General features: G+C 50.0%; 1 protein-coding gene across 1 annotated transcript in view; it reads left to right on the top strand.

The window, feature by feature from the left end:
• The first annotated feature begins 9071 nt into the window (after positions 1-9071).
• The window catches only part of LRRC43 (leucine rich repeat containing 43), a 528148-nt gene continuing 515307 nt past the window's right edge, over positions 9072-21912 (top strand). The window contains exon 1 of the mRNA XM_085632775.1: positions 9072-9270. Coding sequence (XP_085488901.1) covers positions 9181-9270 — 90 coding nt within the window. The 5' untranslated portion in view covers positions 9072-9180. The remainder of the gene's footprint in view (positions 9271-21912) is intronic.

Here is a 21912-nt window from a genome sequence, read left to right as displayed (position 1 = left end):
AACTGTATCACTGTGTTAAGGCACCTGCGGCCAAGATCTTTGTGCACCACGCAAACTCTGGGCTGTAGTAGCAGTAAGACAACTCTGGTGGTTCCTGCACTTGCTCTAGAGAGTTGCTAGCGATCTAATCACAAGTTTGACTCATCATAAAATAGCACTGAGGGTTAAAGCGTCTGCTGCACATCCTCAATCATCCGGGCACCAGCTGACCCCACATCAAAACCCCCGTCCTAAGATCTCTGTCTTTGATATGCGACATTACAGTATAGTTCTCCGAGTTCTGAAATGGCTGCAAGGAGCTGCATACAGGCTGCAAGGTATCTGTTTAGAACCATGCTGTTTTTTAATCAGTATTTTCGTATGCTAATGTTACTAAAATGGTTGCTTATTAGTGCCACTTCAATGATTCCTCGCTTAATTACTTACACAGACAGCTACATCTGCCATTCTTACAGTGAAGGCCTGTCTCGTACATTCAGAGGTTGGAAAGGTCAAAAACCTACCTCTAAATCAGAGTTTATCTCTTAAACGCTTATGATGTGACAAGGTGGGTGCTTTTTGTTCTCTCAATGGCATTGGCATTAAGGGCGCAAGCTGGCTCCCTGTTGGGATGATGCTGGAACAAAATGAGTGCCCATGGCTCTTCAAGTGATGCATTTGTGTTATCCCAGCTGCAACAGAACATAAGACACTTCCCTGTCCCACTGCAATTGCTGCTCTCACTACAAAACACAAGGTGCTGCACCCTGAATGTGTCCTCGTGTCAGCAGATTGCACCTGCATACATCAGTGTGGTGGGCTTGCATCTAGCTCAGTAATATCTGCTGCATGCAGCTGGACCCCTCTCTTTCCCACCACTGCTTGTACCCTCTCTTTCTCAATGTGTGTTCTTTAGCTAACTAACTTCGGCATTTGTTAAGCTCCCTTTTACCCAAAGGGGCTTCTTGGCATTGAATAATCAATGTGTATTGTTACCCATGTCAATGGTACTCATTGTATTGACCTCAGGAGGATAACAGAATGAGTGGACCCATCAGGATTTGAATCTGTGACTTAGAAGGCAAACATGGAACCCTGTAGAAAATGCAATAGTCCACTGAGCCATCAGATGCGGCGTTGGATGTCTTTTACAGCAGGGCATGCTAGTAGCTGTAGTTCTCTTTGCGTTTGTCACTGGAGGTGCTCTTTTTCTCAGTGCAGAGTATTTGGTATTTTTTTTCCTCTGAATAGTCCTTAATGCTGTGGATGCTGATATCTATAGTTCTCCGAATGTCACTCATCCCAAGGAATTCTGTAAATTGTAGTTCTGCTGTTCTGTCTTGCTGCAGGGCATGCTGGTATTGATAGCTTGCAGGGTTTCCTTTCAGCTGATTATGCTCATGTCTGCAGTTCTCTGACTTTTGCTGCATTGAATGCTGAAACTTGTGTTTTTGTTTTACAGCAGAACATGCCCGTAGGTGTATCTAAGTGACTTTTTCTGCATTGAATGCTGGAAGTTTAAGTTTTTTGTTGTTGCTTGAGTTCATGCTCATAGCTGTAGTGATCTGAGTGACACGCTGCATTGAATGCTAGATCTTGTAGTTTTTAGGTCAAGTTTTTAGGTCGAGCCTGGGCAGCGCATGTGTTGCTCTACGAGGAATGCTGTATTTGAGTAAGGACTTGGAGCTTCGCCCACTCTCTGCCCATATTTTTAATTGGCTTTTGTCCTTGTCCTTTGTAAATGCTGGCTTCTGATTCGTTAGTAGGATTGTTAGTCCCTCCTTAGTTCCGCCTTGTCTTCATTGTAACCTCCCATGAGGACTGGCCCTTTTGCTTCAAGGTATGTCCTATTTATTCTGTAAGCACTATTTTCTTTAATGAGTTTCTCCTACTGCTGGCACCACATGCTTTCCTGCAACAATCAGCGCACCATGTTCACTTTCCCATCGGCTCGGGACAATGCTGGCCGTTTCTTTGAAATAAAATAGGTCTCGAATTTACAAGAGGGTGAGCTATTGGCATTGTAAATGACAATGCCTTTTATTTATGTGTTATTTATCAAAACAGATAACTAAAAGGCATTGCCATTTACAATGCCAATAGCTTAAACTCTCTAAAATGCAAGACCTATTGCATTACAAATGCTTGTTAATAGTAGCTGTTGTTCATCAAAGTATTTACTATTCTTTTCCCACAACTGTCTTCAATATTTTCTCCTCATTATGTCATAGGCTAAGTTACATCATTGTTTACTTTTTTTGTATGTTTTTGGGCAGACATAAGATCCTGTTTACAAGCAGTTAGTGCAGAGTAAACCAAGGTTTGCTTTCAGAACTTTTAGTCACTTCAGAGTGTAAAACAGGAGAATCAACAATCTTTAGCCAAAATGTCAAAGAATGTTTTGTATCTAAGAATCTATCAAGCAAGATCATGGTATTTGTTCATACTTGTCACTCTTTTATTTTGCCAAAGTCACTCACTCCATTTTTACCTTTCAATACAGCTAGTCCTTTAATATTTTCCACCATATTTAGGATTTCTTATTTCAATGTTGAATGTTGACCCTAGTGGAAGATGATCCCTTTCTTTCTGTTGTAACACAGACAAGGAAGTGCAGAGGGCACGTTATATTTGAGAGACAACTGTGTGAATCAAGGTGGATAAAACACCATATAAATAATTTGATTGTACATGTATCAAATTAAATCTACCTGCACTTCACAAAGACTGAAGGTTAAGAGAAGTAATGATTAGCACTCCTTTTATCTGCTCAATCTTTCATACTTAACATATTGTCATCACAGGACCAGCTCATTAGTGATGTAATAAGTTTGTTGAGCGAATTATAATTGAAGTCACCTGTTATTATGACTTCATGTTTTATGTATTCGCAAAGTAGTTCTTCAGCCAATTCACAAAAGGTCACTATTTTTGCTTTTTGGTCACCATTTTGTAAGTTCAAGTAGACAGTGAGTGTTGGAAACATTAGGCCTTATTCCGATGTCGGCGGGCCTGCCACCGACAGGACGTTGCTGGCGGGCCCACTGTAATCCACAGAAGCAGTCCAACCGCCGGATTATGATTCGGCGGTCGGAGGCATTGGGCGGAGGGGACCATAGGTTAAGAACTAGTGATCTAGACTAAAAAGTGTTAGAAGGCCTTTGATGACCTGAACTCTGGACTCTGTTATACATCTCTACTGATGGCCCTTGGCTAAAGTCAGCTCTTCGTAGTGGGGATGAATTCTTCCAACAAAGTAGTTGGGGTGGCCCTCGCCCCACTCAATTAATAAGGGCAGGGAGCATCCTGTTGCCTACATCAGTCTTAGGTTGCTTCCTAAGGAGCATAACAGGGCTGACGTTGAAAAGGAGTGCTTTGCCGTCGTGTAGGCCTTTCGAAGGATCAGGTCTTACTTGTTCAGTATGAGGTCTGTAGTCCAGACAGATCACAGACCCCTTAAGTGGCGGGTGGCTGTGAAAGGATAGAACCAAGTTGCTCAGTTAATTAAAAAAATCACTCTCAGCCTAATCGAAGTCTGGGGTATGGTTTCTAACAAAAAACAAAGAAGTTCTATCAATATCATTGATATTGATTGATATTGAGTTGATAATCATGAAACTGACCAACGTAGATTCACTGTCACAAAGTTATTGATCATATAATGTACAGTGTCTGGAAATGTCATTACTTTTATACATTTCCTTCACATATGCAAATACGAAGTCAGATGGTTAAGAGTGAGATTGCAGGCAATGGGATCTAAGATAGGGGCCTCTGGTTCTCATGAGAAATTCGTGGAAAGGAATTTGAATTAGAGATGCACAGCAGGGGGTTTTCTGCTGAGTTAACAGGATTCGAACTTTCTTGCTGAAAGGTGCCAACGTGAAAATGAGGCTTTGGCTCTTGCAGATGAGAAAGGCTGCACACAGGAATACCCTATAACTGCAGTATAAAACAACATGGCTGATATAACAGTGATAGTCTAGTAGGTGTAAAACTGTGCATACATGTATGGCTCTGGGGATCAATCTCTTTGGAAGGATTGGGCCTAAGCATGGGGATCAAGGCAAGGTTACAGCACTGGAATGCAGATGGGCTTTGCTGCTGGATTTGCCAATCCCATGACCATGCTGTGCCAATGGTGAAGAAGGTCCCATTCATTCAGGTCTGAAAGGAGCATCTTTGAAGATGGAAAAGGCCCCTACATGACTTGCCAGAGTGTGTGGCCCTGCCCTGAGTTTCCCAGGGTTGATTCTCTGGTTCTTTGTGATCTTCTTGGTCCCAGTGCACATGGCAATCATGTATGCACTCTGAGGACCAGCATGGAAAAGGTTTGCGGCCCAGAACAGGACTCTATGGCCTTGAGGGGCACACCATGCACTCCCCCCCCTTTGCGGGGCAGTACTCATTTCAGCTCACTGTGCTGTTGAGGACTGACAGTGGAGACCAGTGAGGGGGCTGAGGCACTGAAGGTGAGGGCATTTTGTCTTGCTGCCCTTTACATTGCGCACATGTGCAGCTAGCTAGGAGAGTGTGAAGCGTTTGTGCTAGGCCTTACAATTGTAGCCTAGAAATGACATTTCGGAGCTCCTATGTGCCAATGGTTCATAAGATGGGTAGGAGAGAGCATGCAGTGTACATTGCAAGGCTCCTCGAAAGCAATCCTGAGGGACTCTGAAATTAACCTGACTCTAGGATCTGAAGAACACAAAACAGAGCGCTCCTCTGAAGTTCTGAGACATTTGTACCCCCTTGCTGCTTCATCCTTCTGCAAAGGAGTTACTTCCAAGTGCTTGGAAGGTAGCTGAGTGAGCAAAGGCTTTTTTTGTGCCTTTGCTTTCAGACCTCCTGAATGGAAGCTCTCAGCCTCGCCTCTCCTTGCTAACAATAGAGGTCAAAGTCTGCAGCTTTACCAGTCTGGGAAAATATGCAAAAAAGGTAAGAACTTCCTGAACTCTGTCAGTCCCAGATCTAAAATTCTGGAATCCACAATCCCGGTCTCCAAACTGAATATAGGTATGAGGTTGAAACCCCCAGTTGTACCAGTGCAGGTGACCCACAACACTAGAAACCAGGAAGACGTCTGAGCTCCAGGGTTTGGCTCACTGATTGCCAACTCTACTTGCCAGATTCAGTAACAGAAACTTAGGAAGTATGCATCCTATTACAAAATCTGCCTTGAAACTACCTTGAGGGTAGGAGCCCCTCCAGTCTTCCAGCACGCATCCTCAGACTGCTGAGGGTGGGTGCTGGATGTACCCTTGCTTGAAGGAAAGGCGGCCTAGAAGAGGAGGCCATAGGAGCTGTGCAGGAAGAGCTAAAGTTGGCCAGGGAAGGATATGCATTGCCAGGCCATGTGTTAAAGCTTTGAGACCCTGGAACCCCTTGCATTGTTTGCTGGGGGGAGATAATTTGCTCCCTGAATCTTTGCTTGTGTGTGGATACTTGGATATCTTTCCCTGACAACCAGTCCGTGGAAAACTGCGCAAAGCGTCCAGCAATACTCACTGTGAAGATGGACACACCACAATGAGTCTGTGATGCATTGGTGCTAAACAGGATTGCAACATCATTAGCAGCATTTAGGGATATAATCTCTACTCTCGACAACGTCAGTGGTGTGACTCGAAGTGGTTTCTTCATTTCATGTATGCACAGCACCTCCTTTCCAGATTTAGAAGGGGGTGCCTGGGAACAGAGACATCTCCAGGCTCATTCAGGCTGAGGCAGAGTGTGGACACTCTCTCCACATGAGCAGATGCATGTCAGGTGGAGGGTGCATCTCCAGCCTCAGACATGGCTCATGAGCAGATGCATGTCAGGTGGTGGGTGTATCTCCAGCCTCAGACAGGACAAAGGAGGAAACAAAGCCCTTATTGGATTTCTTAATGATAGGAAACATTGAGGCATTGCGGGGGAAACAACAAACATTGGCCCAATTTTGACTGGAATTTATATGCAACCACTCTGTATCCATGTTGGGAGGCTAGCGCCAATCCTAGTGAATTGTCGGGAGATCATAACCTACCAACCCTCCAGGGCAACTTACTAGATTTCACGCTGTCTTTATGATAGCCTTACCTATGGGGGCAGCCTGGCTGAACAGTAAGGTATTGACTATTATTTCTTACATGATTGAGGTCTGAGCAGGGTCGACTGACCTATAGGGTAATCTGGCAGTGGCCAAAGGACTGATCTCGCAGATGGGTGTATTGGCTATTTTTGGCTGTTGGTCTGTTTTAAGGCCTGGTGGACCTGTTGTTACTGGTTATTTCTCAGGTATTACCACAAACCTTTGCCTGTAACAAGCACATATGCATGAAGTGTCCCATTCCTTGCAAAACAATAAACAGTGTGCCTGTACAAGTTCAAAAGTGCCCTGGTTTGCAAACGTGGCTCACGTTTTTACCTATCTGATACGTTAATTTGGGGAAGGAGGGCATTTTTAGGTCTCGGCTGCGCTTGCGCAGTCTCGCGCCGAGATTTAATGACTTGGAGAAGAGGGGCTTGAACCCGCCCCTCTTCTCCCCTGTTCTCCATTGGCTGGCCTCTTGAATGCTGGCCAGCCATTGGAGAAGAGGTCAGTCATTCCAAACAGGCCCCGTCCTTTTCGGATCGGGGGGCGTGTTTTTTGCAAGAAGTCTCAAGGAGGAGACAACAGCAAAACACGCCCCCGAATCCGAAAACGACGCTGCCTTTCTCCGAGGCATTTCTGCTCTGCCTCGGAGAAAGGCGGTGGTGTCTTCCGGTGCCCTCGGCTTGTTTGTATGGCAGCCAGAGAGGTCGCTTGTGACGTGGTGGGTCACAGGACTTGGGAAAGGGGTTCATCCACTGGGCTGAAGGTGGACTGGCCATGCGACATTCCGGGTAATATGAATGCAGTCAGTGCTAAAGATCAGTTCTGTTTTTAATCATGTTTATCTGCACACACAAAAAACCCAACTGAATTCTAACAGTGATTGGTTCATGTTTGAAGTGCATAGTTGTGCGCTCGTCTAATAGGAAGGAAGCGCGCGTATAATGTTCATTTCCTGCGTCACAAGAACAACTCATTAACGCTATTTGTATACATACAATATAAGTCCGTGTTTGGGTAAAATACGTTCACCTAAATTTCTTTTGTAAACATGTTAAAAGCATGTTTTCGATTGATTATGTTGCCCACCCACTATCGTGTAGTTTTATTTTTGTTGCAGAAATACCGTCTTTCTTTAAAAGATGTTGGCGCTTACTCCATTTGGTCACGCAGGTAGATAGGTTATTTTTCGGGTTACCTAATGCGGGCTCCCGCCACACCCTTCTTCGGTACGGTCTGGCTTCACGCCCCCCTGCTCGTGGCTTCCAGCCCGGTGTTTCTGTGGTCCAGTTTCCCGCATGAAGGATCCGCGGGGTTTCCCTGCCACCACGAGTATTTTATGTGTAGAAAAGGAATGAACCGCCATCCGATGCATCCAGCGCCTAGAGTCTGGAACCAAGCTCTCCATTTGAACATCTTCACTTTGCGATCGTTTTAATAGCTTCATAATTAAAATTCCGATCCGGTAATTTGAATAATCATATCTTTTTCATCATCTCTTGAATGTTCTAGAAGGTGGATTCGATTGACAACTCTTGAGTACGTCTGCGCAACAAGCTGCCGTGCCCCCCCCCGCCTCCCTTCCCTTTCTCGTGTAAGCCTTTTAAACAAATTCATATAATAATAACCGCAAAACTATTACTCCCAGAATTGAAAATGATACTACATATTACCTAAAACAAAAAAAGCTGACTGACCATTGGAGATCACCAGTGGTCCCGGTCCATCTCTTCTGTTGCCTAACGAGCTGCAGGTGCAAAGCATGTTTCTACTGTGAATCTGGAAAAAGAACCGTGCGATCATTAACAGTATGTTAACACTTTCCAAAACAATCACACACCAGCACATTGTGTTTACGCTCTAAAAGCAGGTTAAAATGTAATACAAAATTCCATAGCACTGCTTCAGAATACTGTCAATTTCATCCTTTCTGAAAGCAGTTAAACTTTGATGTACGAAACAACCCCATAATTATATAAAATAAAAAAAACACATTCACAATTCTTGGTGTCGATTCATTTAATTTATTTCTTAATAAAATAGGCCCTCAGGAATTTTATAAGGAAATTGACATCACCGTGGTATTTGCCTTTGACGTCTCGGTGAATTGTGTATGCAAATTAGTCCACCATCATATTTTGAAAACTACAACCGGGACATTTGCGATCGTGTTTAATGTTTTAATGCTGCTTGCTTCAAGTAAAGAAAGAGAACGCGTAATACAGCACCTCCAAGAACACAAGTACGTTGTGACCACAATCTGCCCCAGGATGTGCGGGGCAAAAGGGCATTATAGATGTTTGTAATGTTTGGGCAATGTCCTTGTATAAATATCGTGAGTAGCCAATTGCACAGGTTTTTGTGAGACTTTCCCTGTTATGTACAAAATTGGAATATTTCGTTTAATACAACTGAGGGGGACATAGGTGTGTGTCGCGGTACATCCAGATAAGAATTTTAAAAGCTGTTAGCCAATCTTTGTTTTAGTCTTTTTTTAAAGTGTGACTTCAGACATGTCCCACTGTATGTAGTTTAACGCAAAGTGTGAAAGGAGGCAGTCTATAAGCGCACACGCATTGCAAGAAAGTTTACTTTAATGCCACGATTGTACAATGTCAAGTAAAAGCACAAAACCGACCACAGTGGAAAGACAGACGACACCGTTAAAGAGAACTCTCAGCTTTCTTCTATTATGGAGTAAATCTGAAAGGGACAAAAAGTTTACCCTACGTTTGTGAATAAGACAAAAAGAACTGTCAATGAACATTGTATAACAATAATCAAACATTGCCCCCTAGCTTTTAGAACACGTCCTGTGTCCTAAACACGTCCTTTAGTGCCCGGAAGCCTATCCAAGGACCGCTCGGAGCAGGATTGGTATGTTTTTTGAACGCGTCAACCCTGCTGCCTTGAGTTTCAGTGCAGGTGCCAGGCCCCGTCTGTGACTAGCAGGAAGGCCTACGGCCGACGCTGCCTGTTATCTCCTAGCAACCACAGACGCCTCGGATCTCCTTCTGGCGCCACTCGGCGCCCGCTTCTTTAATTACAAACTCCTCGAGGCTGTCACAGCGGCCCGACCGACCTTCACGATCTAACCGGGGGGTGCGGCCGCCCCATGCCTGAAGATGGCGGCAGCGGTGACGGCCCACGGAGCCTTCACAGAGCAGCTGAGGGCCTTGGGTCTGATGAACTTCCCCGGCGGCCTGGGCAGCTGGGTAAGGTTCGCATTCTTTCATTTTTCACGCCCTAAACCTTGGGCTAATCCACTAGCTAACCTGTCCTTACAAAGATAAACTTCACTCTTTCTGTTAAACAGTTAGGTTTTCCAACCTTATTTAAATCTGAAGGACTGTTGTCCGTCGGTTGTGATTTTGAAACAATGGACAACAGGCCAGTAGCCAGGAATATTTGGTTGGGGGGGCATGGCCCCTGTAATGACAACATCTAGAGGTGTTCCGGCCGGCCGGCTTGTACTGCCTTAAAATATTAGAGGGTGTGAGGAAATCCGATAAAGTCAAGAAGATATGATAAAAGAGAGAGACATGGGAGGATAAGAAAACACGAATATACAGAAAGAGTCAGAAAGAAGAAGAAGTAAAGAAAGGCAAGGGACAGAGAGAATGAATGGAAAGGCAGAAAGAAGATGAGGTGGAGAGATAAATCAGGAGAGACATGGAACAGCATATAGACAAAAATGAAATCAGAGAAAGACAGTGAAAGAGTTAGAGGAAGAGAAAGGCAAGTAAACTGAGATGAAAATAGGGAAAGACAGACAAAGAGCAGAAAGAACAGGGGGATAGAGAAATTTGTGCGACCTAAAGGTCAGAAAGATAGGGAGAGACTAGAAACACAGAGACGGGGTTAGACAGAGATGGCAAGTGAAAGAAAGACAGAAGAAAAAGACAGAGAGAGAAAAGGGACAAGAATAGAAGGGGATGCAGGGAAAGACAAAGGAGAGAGGCACACAGAGAGACCGAATGTGAGAGAGGTCGGCAAAGAATGTTATAGACGCAGCGACAAAAAGTTAGCGAGGGAGAGAGAAAGATATACATATAGAATGGTCAGGAAGAGCTAACAAGCGAGAGAGGGCAAGGACGAAACAGGAAGAAATATCTATTTTTGTTTTTATCTGACTATCTACCTGTTACTTTATGTCTGCATCTCTATTTTTGTATATATATGTTTTTGTGTTCGGGCCTATATCTATATCTAGCTATCTGTCGGTCTATCCGCCACTAACTAGCTCTGCATATCAACCTGTCTTTATTTATCTACCGTTCTATCTATTTATACATACATGCATAGATACTACATGCTTGGGTGATTTTATTGCATAAACTGCTGTGGTATAAAAACCCATATTTCACACAGGGAACCATGACATATGAGAAATATTTCACAGTTCTTGTGAAATGTAGGTTTCATAGTCATAATGACAAACCCCAAACAACTCTCTACAGCTTTACCACTGTCAGGGCCACTAGACTTACAAGGCAATGCTATCTGAATTGAGTAGCTAAAAAGGCGAATAATGCTTCACATTTTGGCAGTATTATTTTCATACGTTGAGCTAGAAACAATTTTTGTGGAATCTTCAAATCAAGCAAACTTATGTGGCAAACATGGTAAATCTAAAATTATGTGGTAAAGGCTGCAGCTATATAGTTGCAAAAATCAACAGGCCCTTTCCATTCCCCATTGTTTTCTTAATACTTTGTTCATGAACTGTAAACTCAAACATTTTAATTCCAGTCTGTGCTTGTTGTTAGATGATTTTTGAATCAAATAGATTTCTCATACTAACTACTCAAAATACATAAAGGCTTACATGTGCAATATAGTCCTTTATTGCCATTGCAGGGTTCTGGTGAAAGAAGAGAGCAGCAATGCTCCAAATCTTTGAAAATATGGAGCATTTCTGATCTCCTCTTTTCATGCAAAGCAACGTAGGAACTTTGCTTGTTGCCCTGCATTGTGTCAAAGTTTAGTAAATGTGGCCCTCAGTATACATAAATCACAAACTGCCCCAGCATCCATGTGCTGGGTATAAATTGCCCTCTGACCCGAGACCTGCAGGAACCGCAGTCTTGGTCTATTGATATAGCTAGGGACAAAAGATGCAGAGATGGATTTTTGAAATACTTTCCTTCCAGCTTCATCCAATGCATGCACTGCAATCGGAATTGAGCACTCAGTGCTTAAAGCCCAATCAGGAGGGTATTTCTCCAGTGTTTAAGGGCCAACTCTACCATATTTAGTATGGAGATCAGACCATCTTTTTGTTTTTGCAATACTCATCTGTACTGTTGTTTCAAATTATAGGGGCACATATGGAGGTTTTGTAAAGTTCTGGAAATCTCCTCTACTGTATTTTGTCTGGGGATCATCTGAATTATTGTTTCAAGGCCCTGAGATGGTGTCTGGAGCGATGAATGCATGGATGGTGAATATAAACAACTGGGAATTCATTGTGTATGGTGAATGAAAGTTAAATGGATGGTTGCTTAATTGTAGGTCGTGATTAGATGGATTCTGGAAGCCACCTGGAATAGACTTTGGGACACTAGTGAGATAGCTTTGCCTTTCAGGGCACACTTCTGGATGCACAAGGCTACCTCTGCTCACTGTAACTGTGTGGACACCAAATTGGTTTGGAATTTCTGTTAGCTTACCACATATCTTAGCGCTCTGAAGTGACTGCAAGGTGACATGTTAGAGCTATGTAAAAAAATAATCAGGGAGAAATGATTACCCCGCGAAGGATCAGAGGGGTGTTTAAATTAGCCCTCATGGTACACTATGGCAAACGGAGATGCCATTTAAGGTGACCAGATGTTGGTTATTTGCTTGAATAGTGCCTTTTTTTTTTTTTTTTTTAAACCTTTATTTATATCAGTCTGGAACACAGCTATTCAGCCGACATCCCGGAGGTTCGGCAGCCAATTAAGCAACACATGAAAGCGTCCGTAGCTCTAGTACAGGAAAAAGACAAAGGTTTCGTTTTTTAGACAACCTACAATAAATAACACTAGCAAGGCAGTATACACAATAAACTTGTGCCAGTTCCCGATGGGGGCGTGGCCCCATTCCCAAAATCAGGAGAAAGCCACCGGGCGGGTGGATGAGGGAAAAGCAGAGGCGCTAACATTCTAGCATATTTGCATCATGAAAATCCCAAGTTGGAAGTGAGGCTAGGGGGAAAGTTGCTCCTCTAACGGTTCAGTGGCCGGGGGCAGACATATATCACCCCTATACTGGTTCCATCGTCCCCATATCTTATGCCATTTCTTAGGCCGCCCCCGGGCACTATACACCGTTTTCTCTCTAAACATGCTCCAGTCCATATTGTCCATCCATGCATCCAGAGCGGGAGGTCTCTGAGAGCCCCACAGTCGCGCAATATCACGCTTCGCCACCATATTTCCTAGGGTCACCCATTGAGTCTGCGCCGCGTCATAATCAGTAGGACCCCAGACATTCAAAAGACAGCGCCGTGCCTCTGGCAGCAGTGCAATACCCGTGACCTGCAACACTACATGAATTTGCTTCCAGAACTCCGCGATCACACCACATTCCCATATGATATGTAGAAAGGTGCCCACCATCCCACAGCCCCTCTTACATAAACCATCCTCGGAGAAACCCATATGAATCAGTCGGGGCCCAGTGACGTAGACTCTATGAAGTATCTTAAGCTGGACCAGCCTTAGTCGTGCGGGGATCGCGACCTCCTTAGGAGAGGAGATGGCGTACTGCCAGTCCTCATCATCCAGTTCAAGGCCGTCCCTAGTCCACTGATCACGCACCCCTAGGAGGAGGTCGGTCCGGACATTAACGAGCTTCTTATAAATTAAGGAGATTGTACTCTCCGGCATATGGCCATCCAGGATCCGATCCTCCAAGGGAGAGGACTCAGGCACCCTCTCCCCTTCGACGAGGACGGACCGCAGAGCATGGCGTACCTGTGCATACCGGAAATATTCCGTACCCTCCAGAGCGTACTCCGTCCGTAGCTCGTCAAACGATTTAACTCGCCCCTTAGCCAGCAGGTCCCCCACCCTGGATATGCCGATCAGATCCCATTTCTCGAATCCCTTCGTGTGCCAAAGTTTCCCCAACATATCGGAATCAAACAGCGGAGTGGCGAGGGTGAGCTTATCCCTGTGCCCCTGCTGCCTGACTGATTAGAATTGTTGTATAGTTGTTTCTTTTGCCTCTGTACCGCGTGTTTGCTGCCCACGACTAGCCTTCGACTTCGCTCCCCGCTCCCCGCTTCCCGCCACCGCCGCGAACCACGCCCCTTTTTCCCTTCTGTACCCTCCCCGCTCCCGCCTCCCAGCTGCTCCGCCCCCCCGCGCACTTGGCCATATATGGCGACCGTGCGACGCAGGTGAGTGTGACCTAGTTCTAGGACACCCCCGCGCCGCACGGCCACCAGCTGCTGCGGGTGCCTCCCCGCATTTGTGCCTCGTTGCCCGGCTGCCGCCGCGCGGCCACGCCCCCTCCTTCGAGCGGCGTGGTCCGCTTCTCTCCCTGTGCCCCTGCGGTCTGACTGCTTAGTTTTGTTTGCATAACCTGAATTCTTGCCTTCTGTATCTCGCGTTTCTTTCCCTGTGCCCCTGCTGTCCGATTGCTTTGTATTGTTTGCATAACCTGAATTCTTCCTCCTTCTGTATCTCGTATTTCTTATCCCTGTGCCCCTGCTGCCTGACTGATTAGAATTGTTGTATAGTTGTTTCTTTTGCCTCTGTACCGCGTGTTTGCTGCCCACGACTAGCCTTCGACTTCGCTCCCCGCTCCCCGCTTCCCGCCACCGCCGCGAACCACGCCCCTTTTTCCCTTCTGTACCCTCCCCGCTCCCGCCTCCCAGCTGCTCCGCCCCCCCGCGCACTTGGCCATATATGGCGACCGTGCGACGCAGGTGAGTGTGACCTAGTTCTAGGACACCCCCGCGCCGCACGGCCACCAGCTGCTGCGTGTGCCTCCCCGCATTTGTGCCTCGTTGCCCGGCTGCCGCCGCGCGGCCACGCCCCCTCCTTCGAGCGGCGTGGTCCGCTTCTCTCCCTGTGCCCCTGCGGTCTGACTGCTTAGTTTTGTTTGCATAACCTGAATTCTTGCCTTCTGTATCTCGCGTTTCTTTCCCTGTGCCCCTGCTGTCCGATTGCTTTGTATTGTTTGCATAACCTGAATTCTTCCTCCTTCTGTATCTCGTATTTCTTATCCCTGTGCCCCTGCTGCCTGACTGATTAGAATTGTTGTATAGTTGTTTCTTTTGCCTCTGTACCGCGTGTTTGCTGCCCACGACTAGCCTTCGACTTCGCTCCCCGCTCCCCGCTTCCCGCCACCGCCGCGAACCACGCCCCTTTTTCCCTTCTGTACCCTCCCCGCTCCCGCCTCCCAGCTGCTCCGCCCCCCCGCGCACTTCGCCATATATGGCGACCGTGCGAACGCGCAGCGGTCACGCGCAGCGGGCGCGCCGATTGTGCGCCGAAGGCGCGCCAAAGGCAAGCCCGTCTACGCCCGTCCGCGCCTGGACCGCGCCCAGTGCCAGGACCCCTGGCCCACGGGGACCCCAGCCGACCCGCCTGACGTACACCGCCGCCACCCTCATCGCACTCAACACCGGCCGATTCCCAGGATGCCACCGAGCCACACCACGACGCACCCACGGACCCTTCAGCTGCCACGCCTGCAAGTTCTCCTGCATCCAGACCTGCCTCGCTCCAGCACCCGCCAAGTCGAACACCAGCAGCACCCACCTCAAGTGCATCCTGCTCAACACCCGCTCCGTCCACAGACACGCCATAGAACTCTGGAACCTCCTAGACACCACAGCCCCTGACGTTGCCTTCATCACGGAGACCTGGATGAACGCCTCTTCAGCTCCCGACATCGCCGTCGCCATCCCAGAGGGCTACAAGATCACCCGGAGGGACCGCACCGCCAACCAGATGGGAGGAGGCATCGCCATCATCCACAGGAACACCATCCGTATCACGACTAGCACCGACAACACCCTGACCACCGCCGAACACCTGCATTTCCAAATCCACACCGACCCGAAGACCACCCTCAGAGGCACCCTGATCTACCGACCTCCGGGACCACGCACCCAATTCAGCGAGGACATCGCCGACTTCGTCAGCCCGCATGCCCTCCCCTCCGCTGACTACATACTCCTGGGGGACCTCAACTTCCACCTGGAGAACAACAACGACCGCAACACCAGCACCCTGCTCGACAACCTCGCCAATCTTGGACTCAAGCAGCTGGTGTCCACCCCCACCCACCTCGCCGGACACACACTCGACGCAGTCTTCTCATCCAGCACAGACATCGCCTTCAGCCACGCCACAGAGCTTCAATGGACGGACCACAGATGCGTCCACTTCACCTTCAAAAGAACGACGACCCACCACCACCAGCAACAGACTGCCCGCAGAAGCTGGAACAAGATCACAGCCGACCAGCTCGCCACCTCCCTGAGCCAGCACCCTCCTGCCAGCTCAGCGAACCCCAGCCAGGCCGCCGACAACCTCACGAAGTGGATCAGCGACTGCGCGGACGAGCTCGCCCCGCTGAGGACCCCGCCCAGCAGACCCGGCAGTAGGAAAGCCCCATGGTTCACCGACGAACTCAAGAGCTCCAAGAAGAACTGCCGAGCCCTCGAGAAAGTCTGGAGAAGGGAACCAACACCAGACAACAGGACCACCCTCAAGCTTGCCACCCGGAAGCACCACCAGCTGATCCGCGCCGCCAAGAAAACTGCATTCAAGGACCGGCTGGACAACAACGCACACAACTGCAAGGAACTCTTCAACATCGTGAAAGAGCTTTCCAACCCCAACGCAGGAAACAACGACATCACCCCATCGCAAGACCTCTGCAACTCCCTCGCATCTTACTTCCACAACAAGATCACGGACATACACAACAGCTTCAACAACCAACCAACGCACACCACGACCGAACAACCACCCCCCACCACCACCCTCCACGCCTGGACTCCGATCAGCACCGAAGACACCATCCGCACGATGAACTCCATCCACTCCGGATCGCCGACCGACCCCTGCCCTCACCACGTCTTCAACAAGGCCGACGCTGTCATCGCACCCCACCTGCGAGACGTCATCAACACATCCTTCGACACCGCCACCTTCCCTGAGAGCTGGAAGCACGCCGAACTCAGCGCTCTTCTCAAGAAACCCACAGCAGACCCCACCGAACTCAAGAATTACCGCCCCATCTCGCTCCTCCCGTTTCCAGCCAAAGTCATCGAGAAGACCGTCAACAAGCAGCTGACCGCCTTCCTTGAGACGAATGGATCCCTCGACCCCTCACAATCTGGCTTCCGAGCCAACCACAGCACCGAGACCGCCCTCATCGCCGCCACCGATGACATCCGAGCCCTGATGGACAAGGGAGAAACAGCGGCCCTCATCCTCCTAGACCTCTCCGCGGCATTCGACACTGTCTGCCACCGCACCCTAGTGCATCGCCTCAGCAACGTCGGAATCCAGGAGAAGGCTCTGGAATGGATCATCTCCTTCCTCGACAGAAGAACACAGAGAGTCCGCCTACCACCGTACAAGTCAGAGGCCACCGAAGTCATCTGCGGCGTCCCTCAAGGATCCTCGCTGAGCCCCACCCTCTTCAACGTTTACATGAGCCCCCTCGCGGCCATCGCACGCCAACACAACCTCAGCATAATCTCCTACGCCGACGACACCCAGCTGATCCTCTCCCTGACCGACGACCCCGCCGCCGCCAGAGCCAACCTGCACGAAGGGATGAAAGAGGTAGCCGAATGGATGACGACCAGCCGCCTGAAACTGAACTCAGACAAGACGGAGGTCCTCATCCTGGGCTCCTCACCCTCCGCCTGGGACGACTCCTGGTGGCCTCCCGCCCTGGGCACCGCACCCAAACCGACAGACCACGCACGCAACCTGGGCTTCATCCTGGACTCCTCCCTCTCCATGACCAGGCAAGTCAACAACGTCTCCTCGGCGTGCTTCAACATCCTACGCATGCTACGGAAGATCTTCTGGTGGATCCCCACCGAGACCAGGAAGACCGTCACCCAGGCCCTCGTCACTAGCCGACTGGACTACGGCAACGCCCTCTACGCCGGTACCACCGCCAAGCTCCAAAAGAGACTCCAGCGGATCCAGAACGCCTCAGCCAGACTCATCCTCGACATCCCACGAACCAGCCACATCTCTGGACATCTGAGAGACCTACACTGGCTCCCCGTCAACAAAAGAATCACCTTCCGCCTCCTCACCCACGCACACAAAGCCCTACACGACCAAGGCCCGAGCTACCTCAACAACCGAATCAACTTCTACGCTCCCAAACGCCACCTCCGATCAGCCAACCACGCCCTCGCCGCCGTCCCCCGCATCCGAAGAGCGACTACAGGAGGAAGGTCCTTCTCCTACCTGGCCGCCAAGACCTGGAACTCCCTCCCGACCGACCTACGCCTGACCCAAGACCACCTCTCCTTCAGGAAGAAGCTGAAGACCTGGCTGTTCGAGCAGTAGCGGCACCCCCCTCCCCCCAGCGCCTTGAGACCCTACGGGTGAGTAGTGCGCTCTACAAATGTCTGTGATTGATTGATTGATTATCCTTCCAACCCAGCGAGTTCGTAACCGCCTTCCACACGTGCACCGCCACCTTGGTTGGCCCCGTGAGGGACCCATCCGTTGACCTGGAGTAGAGTGCTCTAAAGTAATTACCCCCGCGCAGCAACCACCGGTCCATAGCGAAGCCGGGGCTCAGCGCCGGATTGTAGACTCCGTGATTGATCGCACTCAACTGAGAGGCCCAATAATATCTTCTGATGTCAGGAAGCGCGATACCCCCATCGTACCACGGAAGGGTCAGCTTTGCTATCGCTATACGCGGACGGCCATCCCACAGCAACGAGCGCTGGAGGCTCTCAACTTCCCGAAAATAGCTGGCCGGGACCAGCTCCAGGGTATTCTGCAGGGCATAGAGAAACCGGGGACGAGACATCATTTTGAACAGCGCAGCACGGCCAAGGAGGGAAAGCGGCAGCCGCCGCCAGCCCGCCACATCCCGCCGCAGGCGTGTCAACGGAGGGAGCAGGTTTCTCTCATATCGAACAGTTGGATCGGTGGAGATATAGATCCCCAGATACAAGAAACCCTCCCGGGCGATCTGGATCGAGCAATTCTGCGGGAGAACAGGGACGTCTCCACTCAGGGCATACAGATACGACTTCCCCCAGTTAATGGTGAGACCCGAGTTCCTACCAAAAGAAGTCAAAATGTCACAGACAACTATGAGAGACTGCCTGGGTGAAGTGAGGTATAGCAGAATGTCGTCGGCATAAAGGGAAATGCGGTCCTCATGATCTGGTGACCATCGAATCCCCCTTACATCTGGGTGCCATCGTATCCAGGCCGCCAGCGGTTCAAGAGCGAGAGCAAACAACACCGGCGACAGGGGACAGCCCTGCCTGGTGCCCCTCCCCAGCTCGAACGGACGGGACGCCCTACCATTGACCGCGACTTTAGCCAGGGGTCCTTCATACAGTAGTCTCACCCAGCCAACAAAGCCAGGTCCAAAGCCGAATTTTGCAAGTGCGGCCCACAGATATGCCCACTCCACCGTGTCGAAAGCCATCGTGGCGTCAAGTGCTGCCACAATGGTCGGCTCCCGCAGCGTCCCCGTCCTTGCGAGCACGCCGTGGATGCGCCTAAGGTTCAACGCAATGTTACGGTGCGGGATGAAACCAGATTGGTCCGGGTGGATCAGGTCCCCGATCACCCTGATCAAACGGTTGGCCAGGACTTTAGCAAGGATTTTCGGCTCGGCATTAAGTAGCGAGATCGGCCTATATGAGCTGCACTTATTCCTGGGCTTGCCATCTTTATGTATGACCCCAATTGTCGCCAGGCGTTGGTCGAATGGAAGGCATCCCGTCTCCCGCGCCTCCACAAACATAGCTCGTAGATGTGGAGCGATCTTGTCCGGCCGGAGTTTATAGAACTCAATTGGCAGGCCATTCGGGCCCGAGGCCTTGCCCGGGCGCAGTGAGCGGATAGCACCCGCGACTTCGTCAGCTGTGATGTCGCCATCTAGATCTTCCCTGTCTATGTCAGAGAGGCAAGGCAAAGCAAGATCGCGCAGAAGTTCACACGAGTCCTCCACCGGCCTGTCCGACACAGAGGTATAGACCGTGCGGAAATAATCTGCGAAGCACTGGACTATGCCATCCGGCTCAGTGACAGTAACGCCACCCTCTGTTACTAGGTCCGGCACCACACGATTGACCCGCTCCTTTTTATCCAGCCACGCTATTAATTTCCCGGCCTTGTCCCCGACGTCGTACAGTCGCCCCTGCTGCTCCCTACTCAGAGCTTTGGCCGCATCCGTCACCAGGGCCTTATACTCCGACTGCTTAAGGCTCAATTTATGCAGCGCTGCTGCCGTGACCTCCTCCTCCAAAACCAACTCTAGAGCCGCCATCTCCGCCTCGATCTGAGCGACCTCCGCATCCCGCCGACGTTTGGCTGCCGCTATCAAGGAGAGGGCCTCTCCTCTCAGCACAGTTTTAAACGCTTCCCACAAAGACACCGCAGACATGACCGAGCCGAGATTTTCCTGGAAATAGCGATCGACCGCCTTCAGCACCGCACTACGAGTCTTAGGGTCACGGAGATACCAGGGGTTAATCGGAGCCACCCTGCCCCCCACTCCTCTACCAACATCCATACAGATCCACACCGGCGAATGGTCAGAAATACCCCTAGCCATGTGCCCAGCCTCGGACACAAAGGAGGCGTGTGCGGCCAAGGTAAGCACATAGTCAATTCTAGAGAGACTGCCATGCGCCCCGGAGTGGAAAGTGTACTGCCGCTGTGTGGGATGCAGCAGTCTCCAACAATCAACCAGACCAAGGGTATCTACAAAATCTGGAAGCCATTTCTGCGCCCCCCCAGAACTTCTTGGCGGGTGTCTGTCAAGCAATCCGGAGCCAACCGCATTAAAGTCACCACCCACCACCAACATTCCCTCTGGGAGATCCAACAGAGCCCTCCCCAGGTCCGCAAATGTGGAGGGCTGCAGCGCAGGAGGGACATAAACCGACACCAGGACCAGCGTCCTGCCCTCCCACCTCCCCGCCACAGCCGCAAATCGTCCCCTATCATCAACAGTGGTGGAGTCAACCTCAAACGGCAGCGAGGACCTGACAAGTATTCCAGCCCCTCTAGAGCCCGAGGAAAACCCCGAGTGTGCGACAAATTTGTAGCCCTTCCTGTTGAGTGCGTAGCACGTGTTACCTATCAAGTGTGTCTCTTGCAATAAGACTATATCAGGGGAGCATCGCTTCAGAAATTGCAGGACAATCCCTCGCTTAATACGATCCTCCAAGCCGTTAACATTCCAACTGAGTATCGTTAAGCCCCTACCCCCCATCCCGAAATGTAAGGAGACCTCCACCCTCCCCGTAGAACCGCACTCGAGCTACAGAAGTTTGCATCACTACGCCTTGCAGAACAAAAAACAACAACAACCACTTCAACAACCCCAATCCACCCCCCACCCTGCACCCCTGCGTAAGCTCCAAAAGCCCCCCCAACTTGCAGTGTGCCTGTCGCCCCATTCAAAGACTAATCTACAAAAAGAACCCCAGAGGAGGAAAAAGCTCCCTTCCTACCCCCGCCACCCCCCGGACTACCACCCTCCCGGAGGAACCGAAGACTGTGAGTCACCGTCCTGATCAAAATCAGAGTGATCTAGCACCCAAGTCCTCGCTCATTGTTCATCACGGCCACCTTCTGCTCCACCGTCATGTTCCCCGCTAGTCCGTCGTTGGGGCAATGTGTCCAGCCAGTCTCCGACCATGTCAGGTGATTCAAAAAAGAAAGTCCGCTCTTCATACACCACACGCAACCTGGCCGGGAAGAGCATGGCGTACTTCAGTCCCATCTCTCTTAGCCTTCTCTTGACCGCCAGGAAACCTTGCCGTTGCTTCTGCACCATCTGGGTAAAGTCCGGATAAAAACTCACTGTGGTGTTCTGAAAAGTCATCGAGCCGGACACTCGTGATGCTTGTAGAATGGCGTCGCGGTCCCTCAAATTAAAGATCCTGGCGACAATCGGTCTCGGAGGGGCCCCCACCTTGGGCCTCCCACCAGGGACTCTGTGGGCCCGTTCAACAGTAAAGAACTTACTAAGGCCTTTGGGCGCCAGATGGTTCACCACCAAGTCCTCCACGAACAGGTCCACCGACTGTTCCTCCGAATTTTCCGGGACCCCAATAATGCGCACGTTATTACGCCGTGCACGGCCTTCAAACTCCTCCAGCCGTCGGGCAAAGTGGTCATTTGCGGTCCTCAAGGTACGTACTTCCAGCTGCAGGTCAGAGACATCTCCCATGAGGCCAGAGGTTTTAAGGTACAAGGACTGAACCCGCTCATTAGTTTTCCCCAGATCTGCCCGAATCAAGTTGACGTCAATCGAGATTGTGTCCACTTTATGCGCCAGGGTCTCAAATTGCTGCCCGATAGAGGACTGCATCCGCTCGATGGCCCCCATGATATCCTGCAAGGTTAGTTCCGTGGCGGGGGGCAAACCGTCTTTCAAGGCTTCCAGTGCCCGTCCCGATCCGCCCGGTGACCCCTTCTGCTGGGCATAGCGGTCCATGTTGTTGGTTTGGGTGTATCCTCCCCGCCTGGTACTCTTGGGCTTCTGTTTTTCGGCTTCCGATTTGGTCGACATCGTGGTCTGCCGTGGAGACAGTCTCCTTGCCCATCCAGAGAAGACGACCATACAACAAGTGACCGGCGCAACTCACTCCCAGGCCAGGGCGCGATGAA

Source organism: Triturus cristatus, chromosome 11, assembly GCF_964204655.1.
Source record: "Triturus cristatus chromosome 11, aTriCri1.1, whole genome shotgun sequence".
In the NCBI taxonomy this organism is placed as follows: Eukaryota; Metazoa; Chordata; class Amphibia; order Caudata; family Salamandridae; genus Triturus; species Triturus cristatus.
The sequence above is the reverse complement of the archived record's forward strand: the minus strand, read 5'-3'. Positions and strand labels throughout refer to the sequence as shown.